Below are 21,474 nucleotides of genomic sequence, written 5' to 3'. Positions count from 1 at the left end.
CCCCGCAGAGGCAGAGCCCCCCTTGGCCACCAGCCAGCCAGGGCGCAGCTGGAGAGCCCAGCCCCTGCCTCCCCCTGCCCCACACTCCCTGCCTGGCAGCCAGCACCCTCCCCTCCGTCAGCCTTGAATTCAGACCCAGTCACGAGCAACCCCATAAACGGGTCAGACCATGCTGCTGAAATGCTAAAACAACTCATTGCCGGTAAGGAAAGCAGAGAAAGGTAAGAAAAACCATCCCCTAATGGAACAGACAGGCGGTATGTCTGCAGTCGCTCCCCATGCGTCACTCCCAATAACACGTTGCAGTGTTCTTCAGGCTCATTTCCCAAGAACAAATATAACTCTTATTTATAATGCAACAAAGGATAAAACAGGTTTCCTGATTCTGATAAGTGACTCTGTGATTATTTCTTCAATAAAACCCATCATGTCTTTCAGATTACTCTTTCACGTTTTATTCTGGTTTGGAAAAGAGAAGGCAGAGACGAGTGTCTCGGCGCCTTGAGTCACTTCGTTTATTTTCTCATTTATAAAACCTGGGGACCTGCTAGAGAACACTTCAATGGTACTTAAGGACTTCTGAACACCGGATTGAACTTTGCGGACTGGACTTGCAGCGGCATATAGCCAATGCACGGCTACAGAGAACATCACCCTTTATCAGGTAATTGCATCCTGCGAGACGATAACGCATGGGCAACGGGCTCGTGGCGTTATCACCGCAGATCACGACACAGCCCTCTCCTCGAACAGCAATCGTCTGCCTTTCCGAATAAGCAGCAAACTAATATGCTGCTGGGAAGCCTGTCAGCAAAACGCCTGTACAGTGCATCAGCATGCTCCAGATGTTGGCTGGCTGTACTGAAAGGGGGTGAAAAATGTTAAATGACATGTAATCACCCGCTTGGACTTTCTACTTACATTCAGATTTCTCTAACAAAAAAATGTACCATATTATTTACTGCGCCTTCTTTTAAGGTAGCTGTCACCATATGATTTAGAAACACCAAACATACTAAGAATGGGATTTTCTGTGTCAAAATGTCCCATTGAAATTCAGACACCTCCTTCTCACAGTCTGTGCAATCCTGCGAAGTAAACAGGGCCTGGACCTCACTGGAAAAAATCCCCAAACAAATTCTGTGTTTATGTAATGATGTATGTATTTAGGGCCACTCCAAACAGATACAGTTGGTTAGACTTGAAAATAACTACATGTGAAAATGCAAACAATAATTTATGTAACTTTAAATGAGTTTTTGCAAGATGTTTTGATGCATTTTCCCTGAACGCTCCCCTGCACATCTGGTTATTAAGGATGTAATTTAGCCCACCTTATTTCCGATGGATGTCGTAAGAAAAGCACCGTGCCTGTGCTCCTCTCTAAACCTGCCCTGGTACAGCATCTGGGGTCAGCACAATAATGCAAAATCCATTTCTCAAATCTGTCAGTCAGCCTTTGAAGATGCTAATACTGCAGGCAATGGTCACTCTGAATTACATTAATAGGCTCTTATTGCAAACAGTGGAATTAGTTTTCAGAAGAACATCCCTAAATACCCATTTTGATATGGTGGGATGACAGTAGTGGCAGAGACCATATAGAGAGCTGAAGGAGCCTGAGGATGAAAACTGGTGGAGAATATTATGACAAAGTGGTTTTCCATCAGAAGATGCAAAGAGTGAAACTGCTCCCAAGAAAAGGCATTCAAAACCTCTTCCTCACTTGGAATTTATTTTCATGTTACAAAATAGTCCCTTTAAAAGTGATTTTAATGGCTTGAGATAACTTTGACAAAAATAGATCTTTTAAAACATCAAACATCATTTTAGAAGACCAATGTCAATGTGACGTTTTTGCAGATATTAAAATAAAAACTGTTGATTCTCTCCAGCTTTTTTCCTGACCCATGATTACAGTTTTAAAAACTCATTTTTTTGTCCTAATCTGGGGGTGGGAAACTCTTAAGGGGAATTTCCTGACTAATCAGGGTCACCTACATGATTACTGATGCTTCAGTTCCCGCTCCCACAGATATTGCTGAGAGAAATCTCCAGCTTTATAGTTTGGGGGTTCACAGAAACGTTGCCACAGCCAAAGGAGCTGCAGGCGGGCCACCAACCCAAAGATCCATCCATTGTCCTGCAAGTTTCCCTGGTCTCCAGGCTATTTCACTGGCACTAGTGAAGTTTGGTGATGGCAAGCCAGTTTAGGTATGTCTATACGCGTCATGGTCAGGGCAGCGATTGCTTTGCAAACAGCTGGTACGTTGGATACATTCAGTGCCTCTCCAGCACATGCTGATGCACGCTACCTCTGCTTCTTGTCTCATAGGGCAGATTTTCCGATAGCTAGGAGCACTGGTAACCCTTCCAGATTTTCTCTTTCTGCTCCAATATGCGCTCATTCCAACCACATCTAGCTGCTGATGAACAAGCGAATGCTGTTTGCTACCTGTTCTGTCAAACACCACGTCTGCTGGTATCAAACATTAAGGGGGGAAAAAAACGCATGTAATTTACAAACCCTGTAACACATTTCCCATCACACTCCTCTGCATTGCCACGGCCACAGAGAGATGGAATCAGCCCAGATGAATGCATTTTCAGGGCTGAAGTTTAATGGCTAAAATAATTGCAGAAACATACACATCGCCAAAACAAAGCACTTCCAGAATAAATAACGCGTGGAGTATCCTCTCATCTGCTACTTCAGCTCACCTCGGCACAAGCTCCCCTGTGAGCAAACCACCTACAATATATTGTAGGGTATTTCAGACACTGCAGATCCCTATGGCTGGGCCAGCTCTACTCTGCTGCAAGCAAACCACAGGGTCGGCACAGAGTTAAAGAGAGAAGGATGCTGCTCGTCTTATCTCTCTGAAATTCACCTTTAGAAGGCGAAAACAATGCTTCCTAGGCAGGCATTTTATCTGGCATATGCTTGCTTGGGTGGTACCAAACTCTCCATTTAGAAAAGCAGGTACGTACCAGAAAAGCTTTCCCAACTCTACAGGAGTCACTCACTGTTGAACTTACCAACCCTGCTTCCTATCTTCAGGCAACAGAGATCAGCCTGGCCAGTTTACCCCTGTTGGAGAATCCGCCCAAACCTTTAACCTTTAAACCAAGAGTCTTCCTCACGAATTCCACGTTGGTATGAATGTGAAACTGCACTCTATTTATTTTTCAGAGAGCTGTATAAATTAAGACTGGAAAGGCCAACTTATTGAATGTCTGTATGGTATGAATCACCACATTTTTATCCAATTAGTTCCCCTTCTAAATTTTAGCAATAGGATTTGAGGTCACTCAGTATGCGGCCTGTTTACTTTAACTGAAAACTACACGTATTTTTCTAGAAAGGCATTTGGAACAGAAAGCATTTTAAGTGCAAAAAATGAATAGCTTGAATAAAACATCATTGCACTGACAACACACTCTACTTAATGAGGATTTCTTGCACTAAATCCCCACAATTTTTTCAAAATTGGAACAACAGAACAACAATGAAAGGAAAATATTTAGCCTAAAAATTAGGAGCAAAAATGGTGAGGTTACTATGACAAAAGAACAAACTGCCCCGCTGCTCCGCTGCTACAAGCTCCTAGAGGCTTTAAGGTGCAATTCTGGGAAAAACAACACACAGCACCTTCTGCCTGCACATGGCCCCTGGCAGGCCTTATCTGAGACCCTCTCCTAACCTGCAGTGAACGGAGAACATCCCAAACCTCGGTACCTGACATTGTGATTATTTACAGCCAGTCTAGTGATGCTTGGAAGCGTCTTAACAAGAACAGCTCTCCCCTTCAAAGAGCCACGTTCTGGCACCTTTTTGGATACTAATTAGTACAGAACTCAAGGCATTAGACAGTATTTGTGGCACAGAATAGCAAACTCCCACATTTTTGTCCCTGTGCACACATTTCTGCCTTTTTGGAAGTACCACATCCCCAGCAACTACATACTCCATGATCCTGGCGCTGCTCCAAAGCTCAGATGAGATGTACTATAAAGACACTAGACATATCACTGTTTTAATTATATTTTACAAAGCACGTAATAGTCTCCGTGTTGTTTACACTGATAACTTTCCATTTTAAGAATACTTTTGGAATACAAGACTATATCTGGGCTTCTGACAGTTACATTCCTTTGCATTTAAGCTGCCTTTTTCTTATGTTCTGTTAAGAAAAGTCACTGCTGCAGACTGAAACATCCTGTAAACTCATTCATGCTCTGGCAAATGTGTCGAAGATAATATTTTAGTAAGAAATGTAGCCAAATATGCTTACAGGAATGAGTTGTGTTATTAAAAAAATGGTACTAGATCTAAGAAGAAAGACTTAACAAAGTCTCTCTTTAAAATGCTAATAACAGACAATGGTCTGTGGATAAGTTAATTAGTGGAGCCAGCTTGTGTTTAATTATTTCACTTGACCTGGTGCAGATTTAGACAATAATCCCTTTAGAGAGGGGAAGGGGCTGTTGGGAAGTATGTGATGTACCAGAAGAAAAACTTTAAATCTGCTGGAGCTGAGCAGGTAGTCTTCTATCTAAAATTGGAATGATACACTCTTCTCCAGTGTAAGACAAGCTCAAATGGAAAAAGAAATGCAGGTCTGAACCAGAGAGATTATGTTAAGGACCTGGTGAGCTTTCCACTCCGATACTTAACTTTTTCTTCCTCCTCCCTATTCAGCTGGGATTTTACTACTGAATAATGTATAAACCAACCCACTGTAGTCAGAGGTGGGATTCATGAGCAACTTGAAACAAGTGCAACCAGACTGTACCAGAACTCTCTGAACATACTAAATGTGTGTGAAGAAAGTAAAGGCTCTATAGACTATTAGTATATGTGGAATTTTCTTATGGAAGACGCTCTGAAGATTTCCACGCTTAAAAAAAGAGAACTGAATAGGTTGGGTATCAGTCCTATTCTTGCTCAGACTCTATAATCGGATCCAATTAAACTCAAACGTTTGTTTTATCTGAGTAGGTCCACCCCAAATCATGCAGCTTTTCAATTTGATAACATCTCTTCAATAGCTTGCCCAAATATGCATAAGAGGTCATTACAGTTTAATATGCAAATCAGTAGCATCTCCTCCAGAGACTGTAGCACCTAAATGCTAACAATAATTAAAGAAAGCCAGGTGTATAAAAGACAGCTGTGGATAACTGGCTAGCTGAAAAGGGTCACATAGACATAGTCCAGCTGGCTGAACAAAAATGCACATCGCTCTCAGCCTATCTGAAGTAAAGCAAAATACACTGTCTTTGGCTGTCCTCGTTACACAATAACAGGAAGATTTTGGTGGGAAAAGAATGTTGCAGGTGGGAACAGAAAACTACAGAAGAGAAACAAGGGGCGGGCTTGGTGTTTAGGCAACTAACCAATAATGAGCTTAACTTTTGTAATATGTATGAGCTAATTATAAGAAGGCATAAAAGGTGACTGTAAGGTACAATAAAGGAAGTCTGCTGATCACTCATATTGAGTGACTGTGTCTTCCCTCCGTCGCGACAGACAGCCTAAGCCAAATGAAAAAAAAGAATTACAAAAACCAATGGCGAGCTACTCTGGCAGGCAGCAAATAGCCTCTGTGCACTGTCTGGATCGGAGGAAACTCTTCGTTTCAGCCAAAGGGTAGGACTCATTCTTGGTGGAATCAGCTCCATGGGAGATGTAAACTGGCTGTAGGTTTACTTTTACACAATGTATCTGTTTAGATACAGGGTCTATCTGGTTAAAGCATCCTTCTGTGCACATCTTCAGAAAGCCACACAATGCACAGAGACCCGAGCTGAAAACTTCACAGAACAACTAGACCGATAAAAGCAGCACTGTTGCTCTGTTTGATCCTCTTTATTAAAACCAGAATTTGATGGGGAATGAAATGCCCTACGACAGCAGCAGGGCCAAGCAAATTCAAGCCGTGTGTGGCAGCTCACCTTAGCAGATATTTATTGCAGAGAAGTGCTCTGGTGCCAGGGTGGGCTCCCCAGCAGCTCCTTCAACAGCTGTGTTTCACTGGAGCACAGGGATTGTCAGACTCATCGGGACAGATGAAGTCTCCTCAGCAACTGGTCTCCAAACGTGAAGCCAGCTTCTTAAGAGGACAGAAATGGCCACAAAATCATGGGTCGTTCTTCATCCCTCACAGACACCTCTGATGCTCTCCTCCATCAAAGGGCAAGAGGAGCAGTGAAGAAGACTCAGCGTGTCTCAGTCATGAATAAGGCACTTCAGCAATGCCAACAGCCAGGCAAAGAATTACTGAAGACAAGTTCAAAATTAGCATTAAAAAGTTGGTAGGACTGCTTCTGCTGGCAGCAGGTTGCCCACGATTTTCTGGATCCCAACGAGTTTGTGCTGCATACACTGAAATAATGGGAAGAGCATGACAAGGTTTCATGGAAACTATCGAACTGGGCAGCTGGCTTAACCAAACAGGCCCTGCTCTGCTCTGCTCTTCCAGGGCATGCAAAGTGCTCCTTTGCCAAAAGCAGAGGTATCAAGGATTAAATGTCACACATCTATTGGTCAAGGATTAGAAATACAGGTGGCCATAAAGTGTGCTCTGCCTGTCCGGGCAATATGATTAAATACGTGTTTGTGGCACCATCTTACTTCCTCCATTAGTGTTTATCTTTGCTTGTCAATGTTATTAACTTCCTAAATCCCCCAGCGATGACAGGACCATTAGTGTCTAAGCACAGGGAGGATAATGAGTGAATATGTGTGGATGAATCCTCATCTAGGCCGAGTTTACACAAACTCACTTTCAAATGTTGCCAACAGATCATCACAATTTGTATAAGTAGTTGGTCTCCAGCCCATTACATTTGCATCCTCATCATCTTGCTGGTGAATTTTCTTGGGAGGTAAACACCATGGCTGTTTTCCTATCTACTCATTGGACTCCCACAGGTCCCAAGCTATTTACCAGCCTCTTTTTGTGGAAAGCTCTTTTATTCTTCGTAAGTTTCTCTTATCATCTCCAAACACTCTTTTTTTCAGTGAAGCACACGCTCATGCTATTGTCTTCCAAGGCCCACGGCTCAGAGCTCTTCCTCTATCCGTTTTACTAGTCCACCTAGCTACCAGTTTTTTATCAAGGAAAACCAATCAGAAAAACCTTTCCACACACACGAGCTCCAAAACATGATCAACAGCATCATATTTAGAGAGTTGCTGCAACCATGCAGAAGACCAAAAGGTACAGATGATTCTGGTAACACTCACCAGAAAGACACACAGCCATCTATTGCAGAAACACAGACGGGGAGACATACTCTTTCTGTACGTCTCTGTACTGTACTGTACTCTGTACTGTATTTGTACTGTAACAAGGCTTCAGAAAAGTGACATAATTCCCTTAAGTAAAAAAAAAAAAAAAAAAAAGGCGTTATTTCTATGATGAGGCTTCATTCACATCTTCCCCATCCTGCAACAAGGGCTACCGAGGAATACATTAAGCGGTGCTGGACCAGCAGTGCTTGGAGCAGATTTGAGCCCTACCCATCCGCTAACTTCTGCTGTCTCAAATTACTACAAGTGGTCCTCCATGGGGTGCACAACGCATTTCCAAAGGCGCTAAATGGGGTTAATAAAATGAACTTTCTTCACTGATGAGTGGTAGTGCTCCTCACCATAATTTGCTGAAAAAGGTAATTCTTGTCTGTAATGAGAAAATGAAATGCACGCTGGAATGATGGAGCAAGCTCAAATCAGTCCTATGTACAATGTAGAAACATAAACCAGAATCAAGCATATATCTACTGACTAAATTCAGCTTATGGCTAATCAGCTCTTCCTTTGACAGGATATGCTGCTGTGGAAATGGGATAATTTTATAACTGAATAATTTAACCAGTTTTATCTTTAAGTAATGGTTTCAGGCATATTAATATATAAAGCTTCAGTATTTACATTTTTGTTACATGGACCTGAAAAATTACAAGGTATCAAGAATAACACAGTATTCAGTGATAAATGACATTTACAGAGCGGCTTTCATCCCCCCCGAGTGACTTTGTGCACCACGAATCCCTGGGACGGCATGTGGCAGCAGGGCAGACAGCGCAGGGGCAAAACGCTTCCCAACAGCACAGGGAAGCTGTCGGACACGTTAAGGCCAAGACTAGGAGGGACAAGTAAAACACACAGCCTGACCTGCTGTGCAGCGGGTGCGGGAGTATTTTACCTGCTTATCCCTGTTAAGACTCTGGTAGTTTATGTCTGGCTTAAAGACATGTTCCACAAAGGCTTCCAATCATTACTCGAGTGCTGTGAGAAGTGGAAAAGCCACTTACCCTTGGAATTCTGTTACAACCCTTCATCTCAGTCATTGGAAAATATTTTGGGAGCCTGTGAGCCTGCAAGCTAAATACAGGGGCTTGTGGTTCAAATTCATAGAAATGGATGAGCTTCACTGGCAAAATACTTACTAATCTCTTAACTCACTCTCTCCTCCCGTGAGTTCAGCTGCAGATGCATTTTTGTGCATGTTTTAATGCAGTGGTACGGGAACTCCACCTTTAAAAGCAAGATACTTGTGGCTCAGTAGAACCTAACCACCTTGTTTTAGTTCTTCTCCAGAAAAAAATAATGGAAAGAACATGAAACCCAGAATCCCTCTCACTTTAAAGGACTCCTGTAATAGATACAAATAGCAAACACGGTGCGTGCTAGTTTGTGCCTGTCAGAAGGTGACATCCTCTTACCAATTTTGCATTAGTCCTTACTGCTCCTTGGAGATGGCTAATTTGAGTGAGGAAAATGGGAAACATAAACTCCTAGGCTGCAGTCAAGCCATTTGGATGTCGCTTTCTCTCATTCTTTGTATTTTGTCAGTACACATACACGACTGATAATCTGCTGCACGGATTCACTCAAGTATCACTCGTATTGTGTCAAGATCCTTCAGCCTTACGCTGCAGCAGATGTTTCTCCAGCCCTGCTCAGAGGAGGAGGCACAGCTCTGCAGAACATCACATTGATATGCAGTGAGGGGAAATAATTAACAGGTGGAGATAATTTACAATAGAATAAATTTCTTTTGTTATATTCCAGGGGTAGAAAAAGGATTGAAACTCCTGGACTCTCCTGTCAGAGGAAAGTTTCCTGGTACAGACAGTAAGGCTCAGCCTGCGTTACCTGGCGGCTACACCTAGAGTATCAGCTGGCTGGAAGACATAAATGCGGATTAAACCCCCTGTATTTGGGTAATCTCAAACTAGTGGATTGCCATCTACACGACTGTTTCATGAGGGTGAATTATATCAGTCTCAACAACTAAACTAATTCCTATCACCAGTGCAATGTGTTGTTTACTCCCAGCCAACGTCTGAAATGAAGTAACAAGGAGGTTTTGACAAGCTAATGCAATGACCTGGGGATAAATGTACCCAAAATAGTTACTACAGATGGTAAAATCCAATCTCCTATCAGTTTTCCAAGGAGCAGAGTACCTTTTTTCCCCCTTAACATAACATTTCAAATTTCTGCTCTATCAGAAATGTCTAGTTGCACCAAACCCAGATTGTTGGAAAAGAAATCAACCATCTCTGTTAACAGGAAGAACTTTTCCCCAGAAAAATCCTGCCATTTCATTCATAAATAAAATAAGCCACTAACTCAGTTGTTGGCAGGCTCTCTCTTTTATCTTTCACTCACTTGAGAAAGACTAGCAACATTACATTTTTGGAAAGCCAAGTGCTGTAATCATAGAATCGGATTTCATGTATTTTTAAAAGCATTTGCAGCAGCAGAGATCCAATTGCTTTTAAAAGAAATACAAACACACAGAAATTCAGAAGAAGAAACTCAGAGCTCCTGGCTTTCTTCATTTCTTCAACACAAGATGAATGTGCCAGGAAGGGACTCATTTCTAAAGGAGATCTCAAAAAGTTAGCAACATTACACTACAAGCACTGCAGAACCGAAATACTTATTATCTCGAATAAGCCTGGATGATATCCGAGATGTCTCGACATTTATTGGCCTGCCAGCAGAGCGTGGGATCAACCAGCTCCTCTTCTCTCATTTCTTTTTTTTTTTTCCCCTCTTGCTTGCTGCAGGTCTGTGTTCATAAAATATTTAGGGAAGCTCTTCAGAGGATGATATTGCCTATACTATAGCCCCAGTGCAGGTTTACTGTGCTACTGAGACAGATATTCTGCCACCAGAGAAATCAAAAGAGCTGATGGAGCTGAATTACTGCACCAGGAGCTCCCCACCAGACCGACAGTCTGGGCTCGATCCCCGCCTGGGACGCCAGCATGAGCAGCGGTGGGCAAAATGAGATAACACGCACAATAGATCTGGTCCCTTTTGTATGGTTATAAGGAGAAATGTTACTTTTCAGAATGGCAAACAGAAATCTGCATGTTCTTCCTGTTTCTGAGCCCCAGCTGGGGACAGCTGGCCCTTTCTTCCCTCTTGTTATTTTCTTTCCAGTGGGGGGAGGGGGGGGGGGGGCGGGAAGAGAGCAATGGAATCTGGAATTCAGATGCGCTGCTAAATTAAGCTATCCGTTGGGTAGCGTCTCCTAGTAGCACCACCCAGTTCTGCAGCAGCCTGCCATAAATTAAATAAGCTAGCATGGTCCCCTCCTACCCCTGAATGGTGTTACCCCTTGTTCACCTCCTGTGTTCACTGCCTTCCCTAGCAATCCACACGTTTTGTGCTCCCACCACTATCTGATCTTTCCCTCCTAGTTTGATTAAATCAGCTACAGATTTCCTGTGTTTCCCTGGCGTTTTCCTGTATTACAGCAAGTAGCTGCTTTTAACCTTTCCATCTAAGCCTGGCTGGCTGAACGTACCTTTGAACCTCTGACGCACTCCAAATCCCTATCACTTTCCCTGTTAGTTCAAGGGATAGACGGTCCTTTGTTCCACCTTTGGCATTTCTCACCCTTAGGCATCCAGGAGCTTAAATCAGGCTGTTGCTAAACCGTCCTCCTTTAATAATTTTTATGAAGTGCAGTCCAATTATCTTTATCTTCCTTGGGGATCCATTCAATTAAGTGCAGTCATAATGAGTGAATGGACACAGAGCATTGTAACCATATTTACATCCAGATTAATGGGAACCAGGTAAGATAACTTTAAAGCCATCAATATTTTAATACCTTGGATTTTCATTTTGCTATCTTCAGTGTCAGACACATTTAGAGAGAACAGCACAATTTGAGAGGCTGAGTTTTTAATTTCCTCCTGGGTTTGTGGAAATGAGGGTTTAGAAACAGCAGCAAACTACATGAATTTGTCTTAAAACAGGTTTCTTGCAGGTTAACCAAAACACTTTTCATGACAAAACACAAGCTGAAACGCTCCGTCCGGTTTCTTGGACGTTTCATGAATTGAAGATAATGTAAGAAATCAGTAAAGAACCAATATTTAAGTGGAGATGCTGCAAGTATCAGAAAGTCAACAGGAATACTGAGCTAGAAACACCAGTTCTGAAGTGACTTTTCTCCTCCCTGAAAGACAAATGCTGGATCTGGAACATGGACTTGTCTCTCAGATGCAGAATAACTCGGACAGTTATTTTTGCTCCTGCTTTGAGGCACCTTTGCACTGCAGGAGCAAGGTAGAAGGGTCCAACGGAGACTGAACGGTTGGTTCTGTTTAGACACAGCTTAACATAATAGTGTCATAGGCACTGATAAATGTGTCAATAAGCATTTGGAGAAATAACTGGTATCCAGGGAATTTATCTTGGTTGTAGTAGTTTCAGCTGAATAGGTCAGATTTGTTAACATTTTAATTTACACAAATCTGCATTCCAAATACTGCTCTTCGGCTCCTTTTCCTAACAACAAGAAAATGTCAGCAGCAAAACCAAATTTACTTCTCTAATAGCTTTCTCAAGATTTCAGGAAAAACAAACAAAAACAAAAAACCAATCTGTAGTACAGTTATGGGAGTGTTTAAACACATTTATCAGTTTAGACCTAATACAACTCTATGTTAATAAACCAGAAACTTTTGCTAACCCAGATGCAATCCTGAAACACAGCAGAGACCACTGGGAATAACCATGTCCTGTAGCTTCAGGGCAGCCCCAGGATTATGCCCAGAGCTGATTGTTTCTCGATCCAAGGGTCCCTTGCCCAACCTGGTACTCGGCTTGGGACACTCAACACCATATTTCAACGCGCCAGCTTGCCTGGATTTCCCAGACCCAGTGCAACAGGGGAACTAACATGAAGCATATGGTTCCCCTGCAAGTTTTTAAAATACTTCAGATGCAATAAGATAAATAGGAAAAAAGACGACCATTTTGCCTTATCCTTTCCCCCTAATTATCACCTGCCTCTTTTTTCAGTTGATTTGCTGAGATTAAAACCTCTCTCCCACCAAGCTATCCCGATGTATGTCTTTGAAATTAATATAAACCAACGACCTTTCTGTACCCATAAAGCCCTACACTAAAATGCTGGCCCCCACTGATGTCAAGGGGGCAATAACAGTTCTGTCATTTCCATAAAATCAGCATTTTCCTGCCAGAATTCTGATCTTTCCTCCCAGTACTCTGCTACCGTCCCCCTGAGGGCTGCCAGCAATTTCTACAGCGCTTGGTTCTCCTCTTCGACTGCAAGCATGCTGCAGGCTTCAGCATCGCCTAGGATAATCTACCTGCTTAAGATTCAGCTAACTTTCTGGTTCTCTAAATAAAAAGAGCAGGGAAAGGTCAAACCTGCCCTAGGTTGTGCTTGCCAAGTCTGCCACGTCAGGTGGGAAGGAACGGGCTCTGGTGCTCCTCCTGCTCCCCCAGCTCTGCTTCTTGCCTTCACATCTGGAAAGCTCTCTGCTCACCCGACCTTCTCCTTGGAAAGCTGTTTCACACAGTGTCTACCCCTGGGCTGGCTCGCCCTGAAACTGTGCCCTGGGCAAGCCCCAAATCTGTGCTGTTCCCAGCCAGCAGCCCCGTCCCCATGCTGGTCCCACTGGCTGCCCCGGGGCGCTCCGCTTGCTTCTGAGCTGCTGCTGGTGCTTTTATCCGCTCCCAGCAGCGGCTCAGTCAGGATTCCTCCCGAAGCTGCCCTGCAGCTCCGAAGCAAAGCAGTGGCCCCGGACATGAGAATGAAATGGGCACCGACCGCGGCACAGCAATGCCTGTCAGCCAGTGCTTGGCAGAGCACTCTGCAGTGGGACCAAAACACGCCGCTCGGGCTGATGTGCAGGGAAAAACATCTCCGAGGGGCTGGAGGTTTTCACCGCTGGGTTTGGTGTCCCAGGCAGGAATCCCAGGCACCAGCCTGCATGTGCAGCCTCCCTCTCACTCCATCCCTGCCCTCGGTCAGAGGGGAGGGAAGGAAAAGAGAACAAACCCAGTTTCTGGTGCCTTCTCTCGGAAATGCAGCACGCTGGCTCTCTCAAAATGGATTTTACTGGACTTGTTATCTCTGGGGACTGCTTGAACTTAAACATCTGAGGCCAAGAACTACGTAGGTCCTTACTTTTGTATTTGCCACGCAGCTACACTATCTGTGGCTGGCTGCTCAATGAACAAATGATCCTTTCCATGCTTTACTTGATTGAGATCTCCTAACTGCATTGGACAGGTGACACTCCACGAACTGCACAGTTCGATGGGGAAAACCACCAGAACTTAACCTCTGGAGTTCTCTCCCTTCACAGCCATTGACACCAGTCCCCTCCTTCCCCAGTCACTCTGACCCACCGCTGATGCTACATTGATTTTTTGTTTAATGTATGAGGTATAGGGGCTTTGTCCTTGAGTTATACTCACAACTACAGAAGGCAGAGCTCTGAGAAACATTATATAGCTTACACTGCCAGAGTACGTTCTTGTCAGTAAAACCAAAATTTCTTCTGCATTTGGAAAAGCTATACATTGTACAATGCCTGGAAGAAGAGGCATTAAAGGCAGAGCCTCGCACAAAACCAACATCACTAGAAGACATTTTCCCAGTTTGGAAACAACACAAGGATACCATCACGGAACAGGCAGCGTGTTGAGTATAGGCTGTGTAACTGCTTCCAAAGAAAACATGCAATGAACTAAGCAAGACAAGACTAGAAAAGGCTATAGATGTCTGGCACTTTAGTTTTCCCCTGACAGAAGGGGGACAAATGCCAATTTATTCATCTCCTGCTCCTTCTGGAGTATTTTCTACATCTTGTAGTTATACAAATTTACGCAAGGAAAATACCAGCTTCATGAGTTTGAAGACTCTCCCAGGGTTTCATTGACTGATATGGATTAAGACAAAAATGTCACATCAAAGCCATGATGCCCCACAGCTGCTGCAGAAGCAAAGACCAGGATCTCCATGTTGCAACTCAAACTTTCAGAGGCTTGGTATTCAAGACAGGGTTTGGGCTTTGCAAGTCAGCAACCCTCAACAACGGGGAACCTGGTACAATGGCTTTTAAACTCACCTCTCTGTCAAGTCCAGCAGCCACAGTGACAATGTCTCCCGTCTCGCTGTTAATAGTAAACATGTTTTGCGATGGGCTCTGTGGGGTCTGAGTCACAATTCGGTATCTCACCATCCCGTTCGCTGTAGTACTATCATCTGCATCATTTGCTGTCACCGTCATCACGTAGGTACCTTGGAACAAGAGAAGATGAAATATCAGGACTATCTCATTGCACAGCAGACTGCAGTCCCATTGACTCGGGGTCATGCATTTTACTCTGAAATGCTACGGAGCAGACATCCCATTTCAATCCAGCCAGCTAGGCACGGCGAGGATTATGAAAATAGCAACACTGCTGAGACTAGATGATCTGTAAGGATACTGATTACACATAACTGGTATATAGTGAGAATCCATATGAGGGTATCTATGATTAACTTCTAATTCTTGCAGTGATTGTAAGTTTTAAGGCAGCATTTTTTGTCCTGCAATTGCATACATTCTCACAGGACATCTTTTTCAATCCAATCACTGCACTCACATGCATTCACAAGTAGAGTTTTATAGTGGAAAGCCCAGCAGACTTCTCAGCAGCTTCAGAAGGATCCCATCAACATGCCCATACCCAGTACAGGAAGCAACTGCCTGCTGCCTCCAGTTCTTGGAGAAAAGTCCACCTTTCTGGCCCCTTCTGGAGAGAATAAAACCCCATAATCCTGCAGAGCAAATGGAACAGCTGCTACCCAGCGGGACAGAAAATCAATGATTTGGTATGTGTGGCCAGTGATGTATTGAATTGTTGGTTTGTTTCTTGCTAATCATCAGTGTCTTCATTTGCCTTGCAAAAAGCAATCCCTACTTTCTAGATAGTTGGGAGTGCACTGATGCAGTGACAGGCTCATTATCACTGGAGTTTGGCAGCAGGGTGTTTTGCTAAAGTGGGAAATTATCATTATGAGGGTAAAAGATGTTACTTGATTGGATGGACTCCTGCAGCTGCATGGTCCTGTGACCCCCTAGAGCTCATAGGGCCCAGCTTTATGCTTGTTATATTGGTAGGAGAGAATGCCTAAAAGGGCAGACACATACTGGTTACAAAAAGAAATCCGCAACATTGGATTAATCTAGTGATATGAGACCTGGAAGGAAAAGTGGGAGGCAAAGAGAGACAGTGAAACCAGACACAACCTCATTTAGTGACCCCCAAAACCCAACAGCAACAACGGAGAGATGGAAGGTACCGCTTGAACGCTGCTCGTTTGGAAACCCTGAACAGACGAACCAATTTATGAGCCTGCTGTGCTGGAGGAGATGCAAAGTGGTTCCAACAAGAACCTAAGCTGATTCAAGATGGAGTCATGCGTTGTTTTACAAAAACAGTTGAGTGTGTTCTGCCCATTTGGTTAGATGTGAGCCACAGGCAAACCTGAGGACAGGCGGCTACATCGTTTCTTCCTGCCTCATCTGATGTGCCCAGATCCCCAGCTTGGTCACATAGCTAGCAAGCCACCAGGTCAGAGAGGGCAGAGTGCTGGAGAGCTTGCATCGGTTTGCAAAAGACTTCGAAAACATACCCCGTGGAGGGGGGAAAGCTACCAATGGCTGCAGCATGCCCAAATTCTGTACCCTAGCCAAGTGGCTTTAAGCCTTGTGGCGCGTATGCAATCCCCTCAGTATCCTCCCTGGCTCTGGGAAAACATTTCTCGGTGTTAGCAAGAAGTGGCCTCGTAAGTTTGTATTTTTGTACTGTGGAAAGTGCTTTGCTGATCTCCTTCCATCTGGCTCAATCAGGCTCTTTTTGTTCTCTGTGGTGATGCATATTCCTGTGAGTTTTCTTAGTTCAATAAGAATTATAGATTAAAAAATAAATGAATGTGTAAAGCAAATTCTAATGATGAATACATTTCTATCTCTCTGCAATAATCCTGATTCACATTTGTGAAATGAAAACAAACTATTCAACAACTTTAACATTTTTCTGATCAATAAACTTCAGGAGAGGGAAGGAACACTGAATTGAAACAAGGCTGTGCAAGCAATGAATCTTCTTTCTCTTCAAGCATTCTTTTTTTGCTCTTTTGCAAAACCAGTTACATGAGACAACTGATACAAATGAAGAAGCCAACCCTTAGATAAGTACAGGGGAAATGTACAGGAGAAATTTAAATAGGAAATACGCTGAATGAGATGTTTGATTTGGAATATATGTTATCTTAACACATTCTATACTGAAAATGTCTCTGAACAGAATGTCAAAACCTGGGGCTAATGAAAACAGAAGTGGAAGAGGAAAACAGAATCTATTTTAGGACACGTGCAGTCTTAGGACATATTCCAAAAAAACCAGGTGGTATTTCATGATGCACTTCTAGTACAAGAAACAGCTCTGAAAGGAAAGTTATTTGGGCTACTAGGTTCAGAGAAGGGCACCAAACAGTTGTGGTCTTCCTTACTGGGATCTCTCAGACTGCACTGTAGTTTCCCAAATAAATCAGGATGTGTGCGGGACGGGGAGTCCCCAGCCTGGCAGGGGAACCCAACAGGCTGCAGCTGTGCTGGGCGTGGGGCGAGCTGACAGCAGCTATACTGTGGATGGAGTGCATAGTGGGTCTCCTTCGCTCTCCCTGACCTTTCTGCTTCTTTCCTGCAGGGCAGCATTGGACTGAGCACATCTGCTCTAGAAAAAAGGGCTATTTCAACAGCATCTGACCTACATCCCCATAAAGGGAGATGGGACTGGACAAATGTCTCTAAAGTCATGAACTGAGCACCAGGGAGCTGTATTTCAAGAGGCAATCTGCTCCCTATCTCGTATCTTTAATTTCGATTATGAAACCCAACCACAGAGAAAATAAAGAGAGAAACTTGGCATTAATTACTAACTTGTAACTTAATAAAACGTCCTCTGCAAACGGCCCTGTGTGGCTGCAGCACTCGGCAGCACGTGATGGAATTGCAGCAGCCGCTTCCTTCCCTGGCTCTCCCTGGGGCCACTTGTCTGACCACAATCTGCTGTAAACTGGCTGCAAATTACTTCTTCCTTTCTGCACTCTGGATGGCGGCTGATCTGGCCGCCCCTGTTCCTGTGCACACACATTTTCCACCTGGCAAAGTTGACCCAAGGATAAGAGCGTGATGGCACCTCCTATTCTCCGTGCTGAAGGGCACCACTCCCGAGTATGGCTCCCCGGGATTCAGCTGGTGTAACTTACATCACCGTCCAGGTTCCACTCAGTTTGCTGTACATTTAGACTATCTTTAAGCAAGACATATCCTCTAGATACCTGTGTGCTGCAGTGAATGACATAAACATATATCTGTGCACAACAGTATTCAATAGAGCGATGAGGATATATACTGCTACAGTGTCTAACATCTTCTGGGTGCTATATCAAGTCTTCCACTATACTAAGATGGTTGGTGATGATTTACCTGCTATAAAAGTAAATAATGTGATGTTTCTATGTCCTATGCGTGGGGATATAGCCTCATATACTTTATATTGAAATAAAGGAAATAGATCCCCACATCCAGCCCCTCTGACTACACAAATTAGGCAAATATATAGCGGCAGACTGCACAATCCTCACATGCTCGAGGACTGAGGCTAGCGTAGTTAGGGTTTAAGGGGAAAAGTAGAGGCTGCCCAATCTGGCCTGCAGAATGTGTGTACACTTTTAGTGGAAATCCAGCTTTAAATCCCCATATCCTCCCCAAACAGAGACTGGAAGCAGTTATTACAGACCAGGAACACTGGGCAAACTCCTCCAAGTCACACTCAAGACCCCAAGGCTGCAGTCTGCCACTCCTGGGTCAGACGCTGCCAGCGGTGATGGAACTACACCAGAAGTGTATGAGTGGGGCAAGAGGGACGTTACGCTTTCAGGGTATGAGAGAAGCAGTAGCTTTATTTTTCTGCTCTGAAGGGCTTGCTCTCAAGCACACTGACAACATTAAGTGAATGCGACGTGCCAAAACTTGGGAATTTGGCCCAGGCTGTGCAGTGTATCGCATAATGAATACCCAGTCCAGACGGTGTTTGGTATGTGTATTAAACTACACACCTGGCTACTAGCTCAGGTAGATAACCTGTTGAAAGAAAACCACTTCTCATCAAATAAGGCACATGGCATGTTAAATAAAACACCTAACCTAGTACATCATGTCAATACTAAATCAAATTTGTTGCATGTTGAGCAGCTCTTCCGAGAAGCAGATTGAATTATCATGCACAGCTAGTGATGACAAGATTACTGCGCATTAGCTTTCATTAACTAATGTGCCAAGTTCATATATCACCTGAGTTAAAATTAATATATGGCATGATGAAGGAGAACTATCAATAAAAGGCAAGACCCCAAGAATCTGCTGCTTCACAGTGCATTCCCTTTGATTTCCCAGAGACCGCATCTCCCAGATGTTATTTTGTCAAATGAGATATTTTTGTTTTGATCTAACAATGGACAAGACACACGACAGAGATACTTGAAAGGACTCCTTATGGAAAATATTCCCATTAGATTAATTAAGCTTTCTACAGGATAGGCAAAATAATGTCTTACAGACTTTGGCAGGATGGAAGCAAAGGGAGATTATTTTTACCTGTATATTCAGTTTCGTTTATAAATTTTAAAATTAATTGCATCTGCTTGTGAAAGGCTGCAAAAAGATACTGTTGGGGTCGCTGTATCTCGTTCAGTCTCTCAATGTTAAGTAAAAATAAGGAAAACAAGAAAGATAGTTGCCCTGTGTATGTATAAGCAGATGAGCACACAGTCGTAAACAAATGTGTCCCCCCCCAGTGACTCTGGAATCTGAGAATCAGCTCAGTTCTTTCCAGCTCAGACGGTCCCAAAGCATGCCAAGGACTGCTAATTCACATCACGGTGTCTGCAATCTCTTTCTCCCATCTATGCAACTTCATTTCTCTGTAAAGACCAAGCTTTCACAGTTTTAAGGCATACAAACAGTATCTTAGAGCAGTTGTGCTCCCAAAGTCTTTGCTACAATTGCTTTATAATTACCATTTTTCTAAGCTGGTTTGATAGCCATTAGTTAGATTTAATGCATGTTAAAAGAAAGAGCTAATGGGCACTTACCAGGAATTCAAATAAAAAAAGTAAGATAAAAAAACCTTTCACTTTGCCCTTTATACCATATATCACTATAAAAATACACAATCCTCTCTGTCTACTGATGTGATATAAACAGAAAAAGCTAAAACTTCATCTGGTTTTTACTGATAATGCTGATTCTCTATTCAGCTTTACCTTACAGTTTGTATTTTTTAATGGCTGGTAAATGGTTGCAGAATCATTAAAGGTTGGTTAACCTTCTCAGTCTAATTTTGACCTACAAGATACTTAATTTAATCATTCCCCCATAGAAAAGCATTGAATCATTATGTGCAGACATGTGGTGATGGCCATATTACATTAGATCTTCATTAACCCAAGTTAATAATGGCTTTGTACTAATACAAACCTCCCCTTACTCCTTATTTTTTTTCATCCCAAACTGGAAAGCTCACTTAGCGAATACTCTGCATCTGATTCTGGACAGAAAGAAGACGGTAATTGTTGATGGGAAGATTAAATACTAAAAAGCAGTGTAAAATTTACAGCATTTCCCCAAGCCAGAATTTTCCATTCAGAAGAATTTCCTGATACTAGCTCTCTTCCCCCCAGAGGATGGAAATCTCATGCCCCTACCCCAAACAGGAATACTTCCCCCTTTAAGGGATTTTATTCATTGCGACGAGGTCTCAGGAATAGAAACAGAGCACGCTAGAAAGGCAAAGATGTCAAACCCAGGTTACAACGAGGAGTACATGGGGATCCTGAACAAGTCCTCAGAGTACACCTATACACCTGACTACCTGCATGCAACTTTCCTATGGAAAATATGATCTTTCTTACCAATCAACATGCTTAAGTGTGCTTGTGCTACCTGTCTTTTTAATTGATCAATAAAGCGAACAAGATTCTTCCATTCCCATCGTGGGGAGGCGAGGTGAGGGGCGGGATGGGGCTGTGTCCAGATACACAGGTTGCAATGCCACTGAGCTGTCCCAAGTTAGTTTTACTTGCCCTACCTGGGGTACCAGCAGCAGCCTAAAGGGCACAGCGCAGAGCTCCTTATGGGTTAATTTACCTTGCCAGTAAGTATGAATTTGAGAACAGCACTTGGAGAACTGCTGTAGTGTTCAAGACCAAAACATCTCAGCGAATAAACCTGTATCTTCAAGTTAAAAAATAAAAGCATATTCACTAGTGATTTGAAGTACTTTCACATACTCATTGTTAAGGGTTTCAAATGAAAAATGGGGAGCCAACTCACCAAAGGTGCTGAGAGGAGTTATATAGGTAAACAGGAACGAGTGCAAGACATCAAGATGACAGAAGCACCTGAAACTCTACTGCAGAGGCAATAAATTGCAAATATACTTAAGCTAAACTACGTCCCACGTGCTCTAGATAGAAAACGCAATAGAAACAGCATTTTCCTTCTGAATTGATATTCCTTCAGTCACAACTGATAGCTGCTGTCATTCTCTTTCACCATTATTTTTGTAATCATTGGCAAATTTTGACCTTTCAAGCAGCTAACCTAATTCCTAAAGGACGCCGCTTCCTAATTAGCGGAGACATCAGATTCTCAGCCTCAAACAAGGCAAGAGCCAACCTAATGAGAATAAAAGAGAGCAAGCAGGTCTGGAGAGATGACTGAGCAAGCCGAAGATGCTGCTGTCATGCGGAACTGAAGTAACACCTTCTTATGGTTAAAATGAAATAAATACCTCTGGAGAGAAAACAAACGGATGCACTGAATGCAGCATACACTTGGGCACGGCCAGAGCTGAAGATAACTCCTGTACAGCAGCCTGCAGCCTACTGAGACCCCGCGTACCGCTGAGAAATAACAGAAGCAGAACTTCAAGGTGGGCAAAAGCACATTCAGCCTCGGAGCAAATAGTTTTCACTGCAGAAATCGATGAGCCTTGGCTGGGCTGAGTCCCTGCAGATGGATCCTCTTGACTCCCAGAGGCTAATTCAAAAACTGGAGAAA

The 21,474-nt window shown here is 43.3% G+C and overlaps 1 protein-coding gene across 2 annotated transcripts in view; it reads right to left on the bottom strand.

Annotated features, from left to right (window-relative positions):
* The window catches only part of CDH4 (cadherin 4), a 463,114-nt gene that overhangs the window by 65,941 nt on the left and 375,699 nt on the right, over window positions 1-21,474 (bottom strand). For both annotated transcript variants that reach the window (XM_055722277.1, XM_055722278.1), the window contains one exon: window positions 14,425-14,597. In XM_055722277.1, the coding sequence (XP_055578252.1) occupies window positions 14,425-14,597 (173 nt within the window). The remainder of the gene's footprint in view (window positions 1-14,424; window positions 14,598-21,474) is intronic.

The sequence above is a fragment of the Falco cherrug genome, chromosome 10 (assembly GCF_023634085.1).
Source record: "Falco cherrug isolate bFalChe1 chromosome 10, bFalChe1.pri, whole genome shotgun sequence".
In the NCBI taxonomy this organism is placed as follows: Eukaryota; Metazoa; Chordata; class Aves; order Falconiformes; family Falconidae; genus Falco; species Falco cherrug.
The sequence above is the reverse complement of the archived record's forward strand: the minus strand, read 5'-3'. Positions and strand labels throughout refer to the sequence as shown.